Genomic DNA, 15743 nt, shown 5'->3' with positions numbered 1-15743 from the left:
AGTTGTGGTCTTGTGGGGACATCTCAAAGTACAATAGAAATATGATCTGATTGTGCCAATCACCCCATTTGCCATTATAGATGACTTAGCTGAAAAAATAAAACATTTCCTGATCTACTGTCATGTATAACTAAAACAACACACACACAAACACACACACACATACACAAATAATAATAATAATAATAATAATAATAATAATAATAATAATAATAAAACATTTCCTGACCACTACAATGTAACAGATCCTGTGCTAAGCAATGGGCATGCATCCTTACAACTACCCTCTGAGGGATGATTGTCCTCATTTTGCAAACCTTAAGTACAGTCAGACCAAATCATTTGCCGTTCCCTAAAAAAAAAAAAAAAGTCTTGCAGTAGTTACCGAGATGGCACTGAAAGCAAAGAAGGAAGCTCACTCCTCCCAAGCTGAAGCCAAACTAAAACCCTTAAAAAACAGAAGGTAACGCTGGAAGGTGTTCACAATAACAAACAAACAAAAGAGACCCACACATCCCCCACCTCAAGATACTGTGGATCCAGAGGCAGTCCAAATATCCTAGGAAGAACACCCCAGGACAGACAAGCTTAAGCTTAACCGCTCCATCATCAAGTTCCCCTGACCACTGAGTCTGCCATGAAGAAGCTAGAAGACAATAAACTCATGTTCATTGCGGATGTCAAGACCAAGGATCACCACAAGAGGCTAAGAAGAAGCTCGGTAAGACTGAGTAGCCAAGGTCAACACCATGATCAAGCCGGAAGGAAAGAAAAAGTCAGATGTTCATTTGACTCCTGATTATGATACTTCGGATGTTGGCAACAAAATCAAGATGGTATAAACTGAGTCTGGCTAATTCTAAATACACACTTTTTTCATCATTAAAAAAAAAAAAAAAGCTGGGTGTGCAGCTCAATGGTAGAGAATGTGCTTAGCATGCACACACACAAGCTCCTTACACTGTCAGACATCGATGTTTATGTTTATTTCTGATCCCTGTGGCTACAGTGTCACACCTCACTCTCTAGTTTCAGTCCTCTCATTCCCCAGGGCCCCTTCCAATATCAACAGTTCTAAGTGCTTCAGGTTGTCTTGCTTAGAATTGATCATTTCCCCTTCAGACTGCACTTAGCATTTTGTCACTTAAGAAGATGCCTTCGAGGCCCTGTCTCCCCTAAGAACGTTGTAGGTTCCTGGAGAGCAGTAGCCAGTTTTTCTTGGTCTTTGAATTTCCATTCATGCTTCCCAAAGAGACTTTCCTTCAGAAAAAAACCTTGAACGTTAACATTTTTACAAATAGAAGGACTGAGCTTTAACAAGGAGCTCAAACCTAAGGTTATAGGGAAACTCATTTGTACCTCATAAGCAGAATCCAGACCTGATGGGTCTGCATTCTGTTCTCTCTCCCTCTACTAGTGACTTCTGTCCTTCTAGACCCGTTTATAAATTTGCCTTCTGAAATCACCCAAACTCCATTAAGGGAAGCATCTTAATCCCTTTTGCCCTATTAAAAAATTTACAACCAGAAATATTGCCAGTCTCAAACTTCTCTTCCGCCCCAGTTCTCTCTAACATCCTGATCAGAGCATAAGATGTTCAAAGGAGATGATTCTTTTCTGATCTTTTCCTGCATACCTAGTATCTAGCCCAGTGCCTGGACATAGCAGAAACTTAATAAATATTTGTGGAATGAGTAATGAACCACTGTTTTACTTAAAAGACCCAAGGCCATGGGGAGGAATTAGCAAACCATGAGTGCAGGAAGCCATCCACGAATTACATGAGGATCTTCTCTCGGCATGGAAACCAGGGAGATTTAGGTCTGGCCTTGGGAACTATCTGTGGCTCTCCCTTGGCAATAGATTGCCCAATGCATGTGATCTTTATCTCCGCTCTGCTAGGAAGAGTGCTCATAGTAGCTCTGGAGATGGGCATAACCCATTAGGAACTGGACAGCCCACATTTAACCTCTTTTGATGAAGAACATTCTGTGGAAGGCCTTTGATGTTTCCCGATATAAATAAAGCAAGTGCGGTTTCCATTTTGCCATAGTCTAGAAAGCTCGATCCGTCTGATCTGCTTGCCCATCCTGTCCCCCACTTTTGAAAGTGCTTTCTGTGTTCTGTGGGTTTTTTCTCCATTCTATTTTTCTTAGCTTTTACTTCTCAGCCATCCCATTCCACCGAGGGGAACCCCATTTCCACCACCCACGCGGGTCATGGGCAAGACACAAGTTCTCATTTGTTGAGCCAAGACCTCTCTCTCAAGCCAACTGCATGACCTGTCCCACACCTACTAACCACCTTGCTATTTGTGCCACACTCTGCTTCTCTTGTATCTCTTTTATCAAAGCCTCCTGTGTCAGGAATAAATAAAACCACGTTAGAGCTGAGCCTGAGTCCTCCTGCAGACCTAAAGAAAACATTTGCTCTCTGCCAGACCTCTTCCCAATTCCAAAAAGAATTCATCTCTATAACTGATGTCTATAATTCTGTCATGCACCATGATTCTCTCTTCCTTCGTTTTTCTCCTTCTTCTCGCACACTCCTAGTCAGATACCACCTCACTTTCTAAGCTGTTGGGCCTCTCTCAGGACTCCTGTACACGTGTTAATGATGCTAAGCCCTGAAGTTGAACATGAAAGAAGTGAAGCCTGACAATGATCTCTTCTGTCATAGACTCATTTAGTAATCCACGTCTAGATTTGGGGCGTGTATATATGTGTAAGTTGCTGTGCCTTCAGCCACAGATGCAGAGCCCATGGAAAAAATTGAAATCATTTGCCAATAGTCTTGTCTACGTTTTATTTTAAAAAAAAAAAAAAAAAAAAAAAACTTATTCCAATGAATAAATAAGTTGGAGGATCGTTCTCTTGGAATGGTATTTACCTGTTCATTTTGATGGAGTCATGCTTGGAGCAAAGGAAAAGCTACAAATGTGTGCAGAAGAGGTGGCAATAAGAAGATAAGGGAGGGGGGGGAAAGCCAGCGAGAATGGCCGGATATTAGTCTTGTCTCCAGCTGCCTACCTTATCCTGTAGTGAACTCTCAGCATTTCCTCTCTGGCACAACTTTCTGCTGGAATTTACACAGATGTAGACAATTATGCCTTTGAAACTTGAAATTTGGCTTCCAAAGCAGTTTATCCCTTTGTCTACACAGATGCCATTTAAGTGAGAATTTAGAAAATTCAGTAGTTTAGAAAATGGTATCCTCCATCCCGGCCCCTCTCCTTTCAAGCTCATAACATCTGAAAACAAGAAGAGGGCCTCCCATAGGCTTGGAGTGCCTCCACCTGCAGATCTGGCACATTTGCCAACGTGGTGTCCTTGACTTGTGCGTGTCCTTGTCTTTCTCCTTTTCCAAGAGCAGAGTCCCTCCAGTGGGTGAGTTCAAATGCTGGCTCACAAAGAAATTCAAACCTGTCCCTCTGTGGCCAAGTAGCCATGCACCTACAAGCAGCTGCCCTCCCCCTACTCCAAATGTGGTTCTAGACTCAATAATAGTACCCCAAAGATGTCTTCAGTATAAAAATTGATACTGGTTCTCTAAGGAAAGTGTATCCATGAGTTACATGGCTCAGGAATGAACAGAGATGCTAGGCACACACTTATAATTCCAGTGACTCTGGAGGCTGAGGCAGGAGGATTACCAGCCTCAGTAGCTTAGAGAGACCCTGATAAAAAGAACTGAGTATGTAGCTCAGTGGCAAAGTGCCCCTTGGTTTTACTAAAATAAATTAACTAATAATCAACAGAGAGGTACCTGCCCAGAGTTCTAGTAGGTGTTGTTCACACCACAGACAGCTTGAAAAAAACCAACACACTGGGCTCCAATAAAGAGTTAAAATAGGAGCTTTATAAGAGTGTGTAAGGCTCAGGACAGCTATAGCAAAATTTAATTTGGACTTCCAATTGTTTATATTTTACCAGAGAAACACCATCACACATGAAGAAATTGATTGTACAAATACAAAACCCTTTTTTTTTTCCTGTGCTGGGGACCGAACCCAGGGTCTTATGCATGCCAAGCAAGCATGTTACATCCCAGCCCCAGAAACAGCATAACTATACTATTGGCTCCCAAGATCCCAAAGGAAAGTTTCTTCCTGGTCCTTGTTTTAGGGGAATGGAGAAATGGTTAAAGGAGTGAGTAAAACAGGTACATTCTGAGGACCAGCCAAGTTCATCCCCTGTTTTGGATCTCCCATGTTTCTGAGAAGAAGGAAGAAATTCATTTATAAGGCTTAGGAAGCAGCCATTTTCCCATTTTCGGGCTTCAAATCTGGAGTTGATAGGTTCCGGGAAAATGGAAACCAAAGTCCTTGTATGTATCTACTTACAGTTTTGTTAGTTTGTCATTTGGTTTTGCAAAATGTCATAGCTTTCCTTGAATTCAGAGAGGTCTGTAGGCCAAACCAGGTTAGGAACTGTAGTTCTGTATTCTGCTTTATTTCACATTACCCTGACATCAAAGCATCACTGAAACTAGTAATGGAAGATGAGCCCAAACTGTTGTCAAGTTCCCTGAATAAGGAAACTCATATGCACCACATGGATCTCCTCCCAAAATACATTATACCAATTTCTACTCCTAGAGTAAGTGAAATATGAACCATCTCCCACCAGCACATCATCCCTGTCCCTCATCATTTATTCCTTTCATGATACCCAGTGTTTTCAAATAACTTTCTCTGCTTCATTTCCCCACACAAATAAGAATGGGCCCAGTGGGGGACATTCTTCTGTTGTGAGAGACTCCCTAGCTTATCTACTCATTCCAGGCAAAAGAACTTGATGCAAATTGTCAGTTGGGTTCATCCTATTTTTATTTCCATTGTTAAACATACCTAAAGAGCTTATCATAATCCAGGACTATATAAAGGCCTAAAAAAAAAAAAACTGAGATAATGGAACATAACTAGCTTGTATACAAAGTACCCAACTAAAAACACGATCCAACTGTACCCAAGGCTGCAGTGTGACACTGGCAGCAGGACTGGTGCAATCTTAAGGCAGGAAGATTTGACAAAGGACCTGTCTCTGCCCAGATTCTGTTGCTACCTTTCACTGTTTACACTTTTGACCTGGAACTATTCAGTACTATTCAACATTTGGAAAGAATTCTTCTCTTTTTTTTTTTTTTTTTAACTTTTCAAAGTTCAGACTTCATGTAAAGGATCTTCATCCAATAGAGTATTTCATGGATAGATAGTCTTTCCCATTTTGCTCATCCTCTAGGGAGACATTTAATTCATCACACAGGGGAAAGGTTAAATGATGACAACAGGTATAGATCAAGACCTGTCACAGCCAACCTGGAACAAAAGGTCATCATGTCCTCCTGCCCAGGGCCATAAAGTTTGCCCTGTACCACACACTGCATCTGCATCACCTGCCTGGGATTCGATCTCACTTCCCACCAGGATGGTAATGATAGAAAGTTCTTGAAGCAGCAAGATAACAAATTCCAAGTTAACCACTATCTGAAAAAGAAAAATCTCCCACTTCTAGAGATGGAGAGCTCCCTGTTTCTCCCTGTATTGTATTATCAACATGTTTCTTTGCTGAGGAGAGCTGAAGTCTGCTGTTTGACAGGCTCATATTCTCCCACATATAAAGTAGCATGTTTAACTTCCTTCATTTTCTCCAAAGATTGTGTTCAAACTCAAGGCATCATTCTAACCACGTAATCGAAAAGACAATGTTATTACCTAATCTATAGGAATGTCAGGAGGTAGCAATACAATAATATTTTTTTAAGTGTCCTGTTCAACATTCTTTCCTCTTTCCACAGATTCGGAACGTGGCAGCGAATCTCTGCGTGGACAGTAAGCACGGAGCCACAGGAACCGAGCTGAGGCTGGACATTTGTGTCAAGGATGGTTCTGAAAGGACGTGGTCCCATGAACAGGTACGTGAGAAGTCATGGGCGAGGAGGCCGGTGGGGGTCTGAGGCAGGTGTGGAGGGATGTGGTGGGAGCAAGTCTCCAGGTGGAACACGTGGGACCTGTAACAAGGTGGTGGATCTATCACTGACCAGCTCTGTAGTTAAGTGAATCACTCTACTTCTTTCTGTTTCTTCTCAGAACCATTGTGATAATCAGTTGAGATATGGATACAAATGTGCTTTCAATTATAGGAAGGATGGTAGAATTGTCCGCTGTGACATGAATCTAATTGCCTTTCCAAGAATGATACTTTTCAAGATGAAAAAAAAAAAATCCTGCAGAGTGCTAGGAAAAGCTTCCAACAAAATTTCATGATTTTGATGGAAGACTCTATAATGTTCTGTGTTTGGGATCTCATCTAATTTTCTTTTTTCCTTTTGGCTGTGTATCCAAAAGAAAAACACATGCATCTTTGTTGTTGTAGTAATAGTTGTTAATCTTAGGCATGAAGGATAACTGGGCAGTAACACCCCAACATGGACTTCATAGGATACTCCATGTATTGCTTTTGATTGAAACACATTTCAATGCAACTCAATTTAGGTGGGGTGTGATTCTAATCCAATGTGAAACTTGAAAGTTCTTATAAGGGGTTTTCCTTACACTATGCCATTGGTGAAAGAGAAAAGATAGTAGGTAAAATCCTGTCTGCCTCCTTTTATTGTTTAATTTTGAATTATAAAATATGTCAATAGGAAAATATAGAAAATTTAGCAGATATTTATGCATGCATTACATGGATTTAATAATGATTGACAGCTACTGCCATACTTTAAAAAGAAAAAAAAATGAAATAGATACCATTAGAGCCCTTTCTCCATCCTATTCCCCTCTCCCCTTTGCAGAAGGATTCATTCCAAGGTCAGGGTAGTATGTTTTACGAGTACTTCAATTTCCCAAAATTGTTCATAGTGCCTTTCTTATGAAAACTGAAAAAGTGAGCAAGAGTTCCCAAAAGGCATTACTGCACTCCTACAGCTGTACTCCTTATGTGTCTATCTTGTGTACTGGACCAGGAATAAGCCCAGTTTGGGCATGCTTCAGTTGTGAAGAGACATCTTATGTCTCATTCAAGGCAAAAAAAAGAAAAGAAAAAGAAAAGCTTCATTAAAATTATTAGTTGTATAATTACCATGATCAGCCTCGAATGCTAAGGAGTTGTTCATATACAGAGATTCAGTGTGTTGGCACCTCCTTCTCCCCACTCCCCTGCCCTTTCCTATCTCACCTCCACCCTGCATTACAGTCAGAGCACCAGGATGCTACAAAAACAGCAAAAGACCATGTCCAGAGCACAGTCCAAAATCAATCCAATCAAACAACACCTCCTGTCAGCCATCTAACCACTTACCAGTCCTTACAATTTTACCCCTCAACCTCGCTATGTTCTAGAAGGATCATGAACTTTGTAGTCAGCCCAGATTTCAGTTTAAACTATGTGGCCATGTGAAATTGTTCAATCTTTTTAGGCCACAGTTTGTCCATATTTAAACAAGGATAATACCCACTTCCTGGGTGGGGTTATATGAGAAGGAATTATAGCCATGATACAACAGCATCTTGCACATGAAGTAGATGCAGAAAAAATACATTTCCCTCTGCCTTCTCATACACACTCATAAAGTTACTTTATGCTAATATCAAATCAGAAATCCCTCTTGGGTCCAAGGCAGTGATGACTTTGGCTCCATTTGTTCATTCCCAGCATAGTCACCAAATACTAGTTACCATTCTCTCCAACATATCCTGCAGTGTGGGACACTTACCCACTGGGTTTTACAGAAGGTTCTGTGGCTTCAGGATTTAATGATAACAATCAAATATTAGGGTAAGCAGACTTGTTTCTTCCTTTCTCTATCTATCTCTTTCTATAAGCACCACAGGGATGTTTCTAGAAGAACAATGTTGGCTCTTACCTCCAAGGAGCAATTCTGACTTCAGTCTGGGAGCAATAGAGAATCAGGAGGTTATCAGTCAGACTGGCATCCAAGGAACAAACGTGTATTTATAAAAGAAAGAAGAAAAAGGAAGAAGTTATATAGAAAAGATTTGACTCTTGAGCTAAAATTTGTCTCCACCACTTCCTATTCAGCCTATCCAGAGAAAATTAATAATCCAGGGAAAACATTCTAAACCAGCTGTTTAGTATGAAAGATACCTGCCTGGATGCCTGAATCAGGTTGAATATTTCCATTCAGTAATATTCTAGAATGAAATTGGCTCAGGTATGAAAATTCTATTTGACAGCTAAAAACGAATATAAGCAAAACCAATTCTATTACACACACTTTAAAAATTATTGGTTCATTTTCCCCCCTTAGGCTAAACTGCAAAAATCTATGGCATGTAATTTAAGAAATGGTCACCAGAGGGCAGCACTAGACAAGCAGAAAACTACATGAGCAGAACAAAAGCATGGGTTTGTAAAGAAATAGTTGCAAGGAATAATAATAAAGAGGAGGTAGAGACAAGGTACAGAGGCAGGGAAGGTGCAGAGTGGCTCTTTGTCCAAGCGGCCACATTTATTTATAACAATAGGTTACATTAGATCATTAGTACCATAACCACATTATTGTTTAGAGTATCAGTAAGGTTGCTTATTCTGCAGTTACATTTCACAGTTACAATATGCAATGTTAGGAGCATTGTGCAGTCCTTAAGAAAGTCCATTGTCTGAAGTTACTGTTACATGGGCAGCTCCAGGAGCACCAGAGCTTGATGAAACATCGTAGTTATCTAGTAAACAAGTTCTTCTATTCCCAGGAGCTATGTGCCTGCAATTAAGGTTGAGGCTTGATGAGGCTCTAACAAAGAGGCATCTCAGGGCATTGCCATACCAGCTAGACATAGCACATATATTAGCTATATTATTAAATCCTAAGAGAGATTACAGGCCATTCTAGGGGTGGGAAATAGGGTGCCTATTAACCCCTGGGAGTTTTCTCACCTGAGGAACGCTTCCCTGTACATTTCCACGGTCAGAATCTCTACACCGGTTAATATAGGTCTTTTTTAAAAAAATTCTCAGTCTCTGGAGATCCCCAAAATGAAGCTACCAGATTAAAGGTTGACTGGAGGTAAAAAAATGATTCCTATTTGAAATATGTCTCATCATCACATATTGACTTGGAAACTAAAATATTACAAATGGCTGCCTTTCCCAGTAATTAAACTATAACCTTTCTTCCATATATTATTCAATGATTTATAAGAGTTATAATTCATTCTCTTACACTTAAATTAAAAGTCCTGAATGAAAAGTATATCAGAACATGAAAATTAAGGACATTCTTTTTTTTTTTAATTGGTTGTTCAAAACATTACAAAACTCTTGACATATCATATTTCATACATTAGATTCAAGTGGGTTATGAACTCCCATTTTTACCCCAAATACAGATTGCAGAATCACATCAGTTACACATCCACATTTTTACATAATGCCATATTAGTAACTGTTGTATTCTACTACCTTTCCTATCCTCTACTATCCCCCCTCCCCTCCCCTCCCATCTTCTCTCTCTACCCCATCTACTGTAATTCATTTCTCTCCTTGTTTTTTTTTCCCATTCCCCTCATAACCTCTTATATGTAATTTTGTATAACAATGAGGGTCTCCTTAATTCAAAAAGATTTAAAAGGGGGTCCCCATTGGAGTTGAAGTGATTCCTTTAAAAAAAAAATTTTAATGAAACAATAAAATAAAAATGTTACATGGGAAACAAAGGAAAGTCCACTGAAGCACTATTAAAAGAAAATGTCCTTTGTTGCAGAACACTAGTCCTGACTAATCTGGCTTCTGTGAAGGAAGCAGATGTATGATTCATGCTTCCAGGGTGATCTATTTAGCTATTTGATATCACTGGAGCATTGTGTGCTGGCTCTCTGTTTCCTTTAGGGAACAAGAAAGAAAAATAAAAATAGATCCAAGTAAGACTGTAAGGTCTGGAAAGGAGACTCCCTAACTCCCATGATGAGTGCAGAGGAGAGGGGAGGGGGAGGCATTCCCCTTGGCCTACTTTGACTGCTCCCACTCTGCTAGCAGCAGCTCTGACCTCATGCTGGGGAGGAAGCAGAGTAGCAGAGGAAGCAGGCAAGTGCCCCCTTTGCAAGACCTGAAGGAGAGATACACAGAGGTGGAAGCAAGTCAACACCTGCAGGGAAAGGACAAATTCCTTTCCTTTGGGAAAAACACTCTCACCATCAGGACAGAGCATACTCATGGGGAAAAACTGCAAGGAAAATCACACTGTATCTCACCCGATTTCACATAACAATGAAATAAAATATAACTACCCACAGAGAGAAAAAAATATTTTCAATTGTCTCAAATCAGATAGAAGAAGATCAGTGTATTTGTAGTTCCCAGCCTAGTGAGTTTATTCAGATAATACAATACAGACCAAGCAGCATTACACATACCACATGAATATTTAAGCAAAGAAATGAGTTATCACTGTAAATCTATATTTGAAACTATCACTCAAAAGAAGAAAGGGGAGAAATTAACAGCAATTTACTTTCAAACTGATGATACACATTTGGGGTGGCAGGGGGTGGGGAGGATGGGGTTTTTTTTTTTTTCTTTTTTCACAGGCAACCTGAAGGAAACTTAGATAGTTTTGTCAATAAGATCAGCTCAAGGGCAGAAAACCAACTATGAATGTCACAGTGACATTACCCGGGGCAAAAAAATGAAAATGGCTTCATAATGTCTGCTTGTTTTTGCTTTGACAAGATTGTGCATGGAAGTGTAACTAATGAATGAAAGACTCAATGCCTGATTGGTTTGACATGGCCATTAGGCTAAGATAAATGACAAAGACATAAGGGGGAAAAATCTTAGCTAAAGGTAGGTGCAGAAGAATAAAGCAATTGATATAATTTGAAGATGTATTACCCAGGATGCAGGAACATATTCACCAGGTAATAACAACATAATAGTAATACATAAAACACTATGAAAATTACACTCTAACAAGCTACAAATGTAAAACCGAGCATTAAACTATAACAAACCTAGAAATAAGAAAAAAAAAGTTACCTAAGGATGCCCTGAGATATATTTGTGACAATAGATGAAGAGATCTGAGAGAGAAATTTATCTATTTGCTATAATACAAGTATTCCTTTGGACTTAACAGATCTGTTTAATAAAAAGTTTGTAAAGACTGCCTGCAAGGGCCTGGGGTTGTAGCTCAGCAGTAGAGCACTTGTCTAGCACGTGTGAGGCACTGGGTTCCATCCTCAGCCATGTATATAAATAAGTGAATAAAACAAAGGTCCACCAACCTCTAAAAATATATTGAAAAAATGAAAGACTGTCTGCAAAAGAAGCCTGAACACTTGAGGTGTGGCAGAGGCAAACCATTTAACCTGCAGGTCTGATTTTCCCCAACTATATATGAGGGTCTTTGCTACATAGTGATTACAGTTCCTTTTATCTCTGGCCATTTGCATATATGAAAACTAAAAAGAGAGAGGAGAGCTGGGGCTGCAGTTCAACCACAGAGCACTTGCCTAGCATGCATGGGACCAGGGTTCAATCCCCAATACCAGAAAAAGGGAGAAAAACAGAGACAGAAAGGGAAATGGATACACCCATCAAAACCACTTGTTCCTACATTGGTCGGATGCTTATAATATGAGGAAAATATTATATTTAATCAAAATAAAGATTCATCAAAGCCAATTGCAGGTTTATAGGTCAGGACACTTACATTTCAATAAAAATTAATAGAATCTAGAATCATCAAAATGAAAAGTTCAAAAAAACAATCATCAATATGGTTTTAGACACAAATATCATAGATTTATTTGATGGATTGAAAAGATTAGCCCATTTATCTAGATAGTTATTTCAACATATTTACTGTTAAGATAACAAGTACACATTTCATTTATTCAATAGAAATTTTATTGAGCATCTACCATGTGTTATGAAGTGTTCTGGGCACTGGAAACACACATACCACATGAATATTTAAGCAAAGTAATGAGTTATCTCTGTAAATCTGTATTTGAAACTATCACTCAAAAGAAGAAAGGGGAGAAATTAACAGCAATTTACTTTCAAACTGATGATACATGGGGGGTGAGATCCCCCGCCATCAAAGAGTGGACTTGCAGGGTGAAATACAGAAAGAGTGGACTTGCACGGTGAAATGACGTAAGGGGGGAAGAGGAGTAAGTTCTTCAAAGAGGAAGCATTCTTAGTTGGGTGGACACCTGAACTGAATTTTAAAGGACTGATGATCACTAACTAGGTTGGCCTTTCAAAGAGAGAGACTCTCAGGAACAAAGTCCCAGAAGGAAAAATGCAGCCTGCTTTGTGCGAGGAACTACAAACGTTTTAGTGTTGCTGGAATACAAACTAAAAGGAAAGGGATGCAGCTGTGAAGTACAGCAAAGGCCAGATGGCAAAAAGTTCCTCCTGTGTTAAAATGTCTGAATGTTATTCTCTAAGGGTTGTAGAGATTTGGATTGGAAGCGAACATAGCCAAACAAGCATTTCAAACAGACTTCTTTAGAAGCTGAGAAAGACAGATGTTTGGAAATCCAAAAAGGAAAGTGGGGAAGAAATCAGCTAGGAAGTCACTGCAATAATGTAGGCAAGAGATATTGAGAGCAGTGGTTGTAAGGACAGAGAAAAAAGGATTAATTCTGAAAATGGTGCTTATAAAAGACACAATTGGCAAGACTTGGCAATTGATTAGATGAAGAAGGTAAGGAGTTAAAAATTACTGTGTTGACAGGTTGGATGCCATAACTACCAACTAAAATGAAATAAAGGAAAAGGCTAGAAGGAAAGAAAATTAACTTGAGTTTAAGATATGTTGCTGTGACCAAAATATATGACAAGAACAATTTAGAGGAGGGAGAGTTTATTTGGTGCTCACAGTTTCAGAGGTCTCAGTCCATGGATGGCCAGCTCCACTACTCTGGGCCAAAGTTGAGGCAGAAAATCATGGAAAAAGAGCCCATAAGAGGAAAGCTTCTCAGCTTATGGCAGAGTCAGGAAGCAGAGAGAAACTGCAGGGAGTAAATGCACCCTCCCAGGGCATACCTAGTGACCCACCTCCTCTAGCCATACCCCACCTACTTATGGTTATGACCCAGTCAGTCCATTCAAACTAGGATGGATGATTAAGTTATCACTCTCAATCATAATTTTACCTCTGAATATTTCTGCCTTAACAGGAGATTTGGGGGAGGGGGACATCTCACTTCCAACCACAACATTTTGTCCCAGGTCCCAAAAGCTCATGTCTATCTCACAATGCAAAATGCATTTAGTCCATCTCTGGTAGTTCCATAGTCTTCGCTTCAGCATTTCCTAAGTCTAAAGGAGTCTGAGACTCAAGGCAAACTCTTAGCTATGAGCCCCTGTAAAAAATCAAAAGCAAGTTACTTATAGCCAAAATACAGTAGCACAGAATAAACATTCCCATTCCAAAAGGTAGGTATAGGGACATGGAAAAGAAGGGATGGAGCCAAAGCAAGATCTAAACCCAGCCTGGCAAATAATTTTTGGAGCTCCATCTCTGGAATCTGAGACACATGGTGGGAAGATGTGCTCACCAGAGCTTGGGCAGCCCTGTCCCTTTGGCCTTGCTGATTGCATTGCACACAAACTGTCTTTTAATCTTGCTCTTTCCACAGCCAGCAACTTTTATCAGCAGACAGTACATGTTACTGGCATCTCTCAGTTCCTGGGGGTCTTCATTCCAGGTTCAGTTTCATCTTCACAGCTTCACATGTCACTCTCTCAGGACAGCCCATAGGGACTATGTCCCTATACACTCACATGGCCTTCCAGGTCTTCCTTTAAAATCTTGGTGGAAGCCTCCATTACCCCTTAACTCCAGCATTCTGCATTCCTATAGAATCAGTACCACTTGGTCTGCTGCTATCTTACATAACACTTGACCCTCTGGAATCATGGCTACAGGAGCCTTTGAGTATTTGCACAGCTCAGCATGGTGAAACAGTTTCCTAGGCCTACCTGTGTGAGCAGGGAATCCCTATGATCTCTTCTCAAAGGAATGTTCTCTTCTATGCCCTGCACCCTATAAAAAGTTCCAAATTCCTGAGATGCCCTCAAGGCATCTTTCCTGGTGTCTCTATGTAAAGTACTTAGCATCTCTTTAGGGAGTAAAGCCTCTTTAACAAACACACCTTCCTTGACCCCAGCTTTACATGTACTTTTCTGGCCAAACTGTGATGTTTTAAAATCCTTTAGCTCTGCTTTCTGCTCCCTATTTGACAGTAGACCTATCTGAAAGCTGCCAGTAATGTCCAACTGAATGCTGTGCTGCCTTAAAATTTCCTTGACCAGATTAGTCTATTTCCTTTAAATTCATCCTCACATAAAGTCTCAGGATATGGAGAAAATGTAGCCAAGTTCTTTGCCAGATATAACGTGTGCCATCTCTAATCTAACTCCCAATAAATCCTCATTTCCTTCTGACACCTCATGAGCACAGTCTGCACCGATCAGCATTCTGATCTTCTGAGATTCCACCAGAATTCCCCCATTAAGTTGTGCTTACAATGTGCTAAATCTTTTCTAGGTTGTATCTCTAAACTTTTCAAAATTCCTCCCACAAACAACTCTAAAGGCTTCTGAACCACATAATCAGGTTAGTCACAGAAACGACCACACTTCTTGGTACCAGTTTCTGTTTTAGTCAGGTTTTGCGTCACTGTGACCAAAATATCCAACCAAAATGACTTAGGGGAGAAAAAAAAAGTTTATTTGGAGCTCACAGTTTCAGAGTTCTCAGTCCATAGGTGGCTGACTCCATTGGTCTGGGCTCAAGGTGAGGCAGCAAACCATGGGAGAAGGGCCCAGTGAAGGAAAGCTACTCAGCTCATGACAGGATCAAGAAATGGGAGCAGAGGGGACACACAGAAGGTGAACCCTTCCAGAGATCACTGCCAGTGACCCACCTCCTCCATCCACTTCTCACCTGCCTACAGTTAGCATCCTGTCAGTCTATTCAAACTAGGATGAACTGATTAGGTTACAGCTCTTATAATCTGAGTGTTTCACTTCTGAATGTTCCTGCATCAACACCGGAACTTTGGGGGACACCTCACATCCAAACCATAACAATATTGAATTTGAGCTGTCCACAGGACATAGAGTTGGGGAATCCTACAAGGAATTGAAGGTAACACAGATAATACGTGATCAGCATATAGTGAGAATTGAACTGAGAGTATTAAGGGCCAAACAGGAAAAAGAGAGAACCCTGAGAAACACCTATGTTGAAGTGAAGAGATGGACAAAAGAGGATGGGGTTGTGGCTCAGAGGCACAGTGCTCGCCTAGCACATGCCAGGTACTGGGTTCGACCCTCAGCACCACATAAAATAAATAAAATAAAGGTATTGTGTCCAACTACCACTAAAAAAACTTAAAAAATAAAAAAAAAAAAAGAGGGTGGACAAGATAGAGTACAGGATTTCAAAAACCATAGGGATACCAAATTCTAATTAGAAGAGAGTGATCAAAATCAGAAACACGGAACAGACCTTAAGAAGTCATTTTTTCTACACAGGATTTAAATGTGTCAAAAAAAATGCTTCAGTCACAGTAGTGTGTTGGGGAAGAGGGGACACCTAGCTCTAGGAAAAGGAAATCTATAGTTCTTCTTCATGAATTTATTTCAAGTGCCTAACCTAAAACCCCTTGTCCTTGCATTTGAGACATTCTCTTTTTTTCTTGTCTTCCAGGGAAACAGAATACAGCTCCTCAACGTTTCTCAGACAATCTTCTTTCATGTTTG

The 15743-nt window shown here is 40.2% G+C and overlaps 1 protein-coding gene across 1 annotated transcript in view; it reads left to right on the top strand.

Annotated features, from left to right (window-relative positions):
• Galntl6 (polypeptide N-acetylgalactosaminyltransferase like 6) overlaps positions 1-15743 on the top strand; it is a 1116183-nt gene that overhangs the window by 1082240 nt on the left and 18200 nt on the right. Inside the window, exon 10 of the mRNA XM_071610524.1 lies at positions 5797-5913. Coding sequence (XP_071466625.1) covers positions 5797-5913 — 117 coding nt within the window. The remainder of the gene's footprint in view (positions 1-5796; positions 5914-15743) is intronic.

This window comes from Marmota flaviventris, chromosome 3 (genome assembly GCF_047511675.1).
Source record: "Marmota flaviventris isolate mMarFla1 chromosome 3, mMarFla1.hap1, whole genome shotgun sequence".
Lineage (NCBI taxonomy): Eukaryota > Metazoa > Chordata > Mammalia > Rodentia > Sciuridae > Marmota > Marmota flaviventris.
This window is presented reverse-complemented; position numbering and strand designations above follow the sequence as displayed.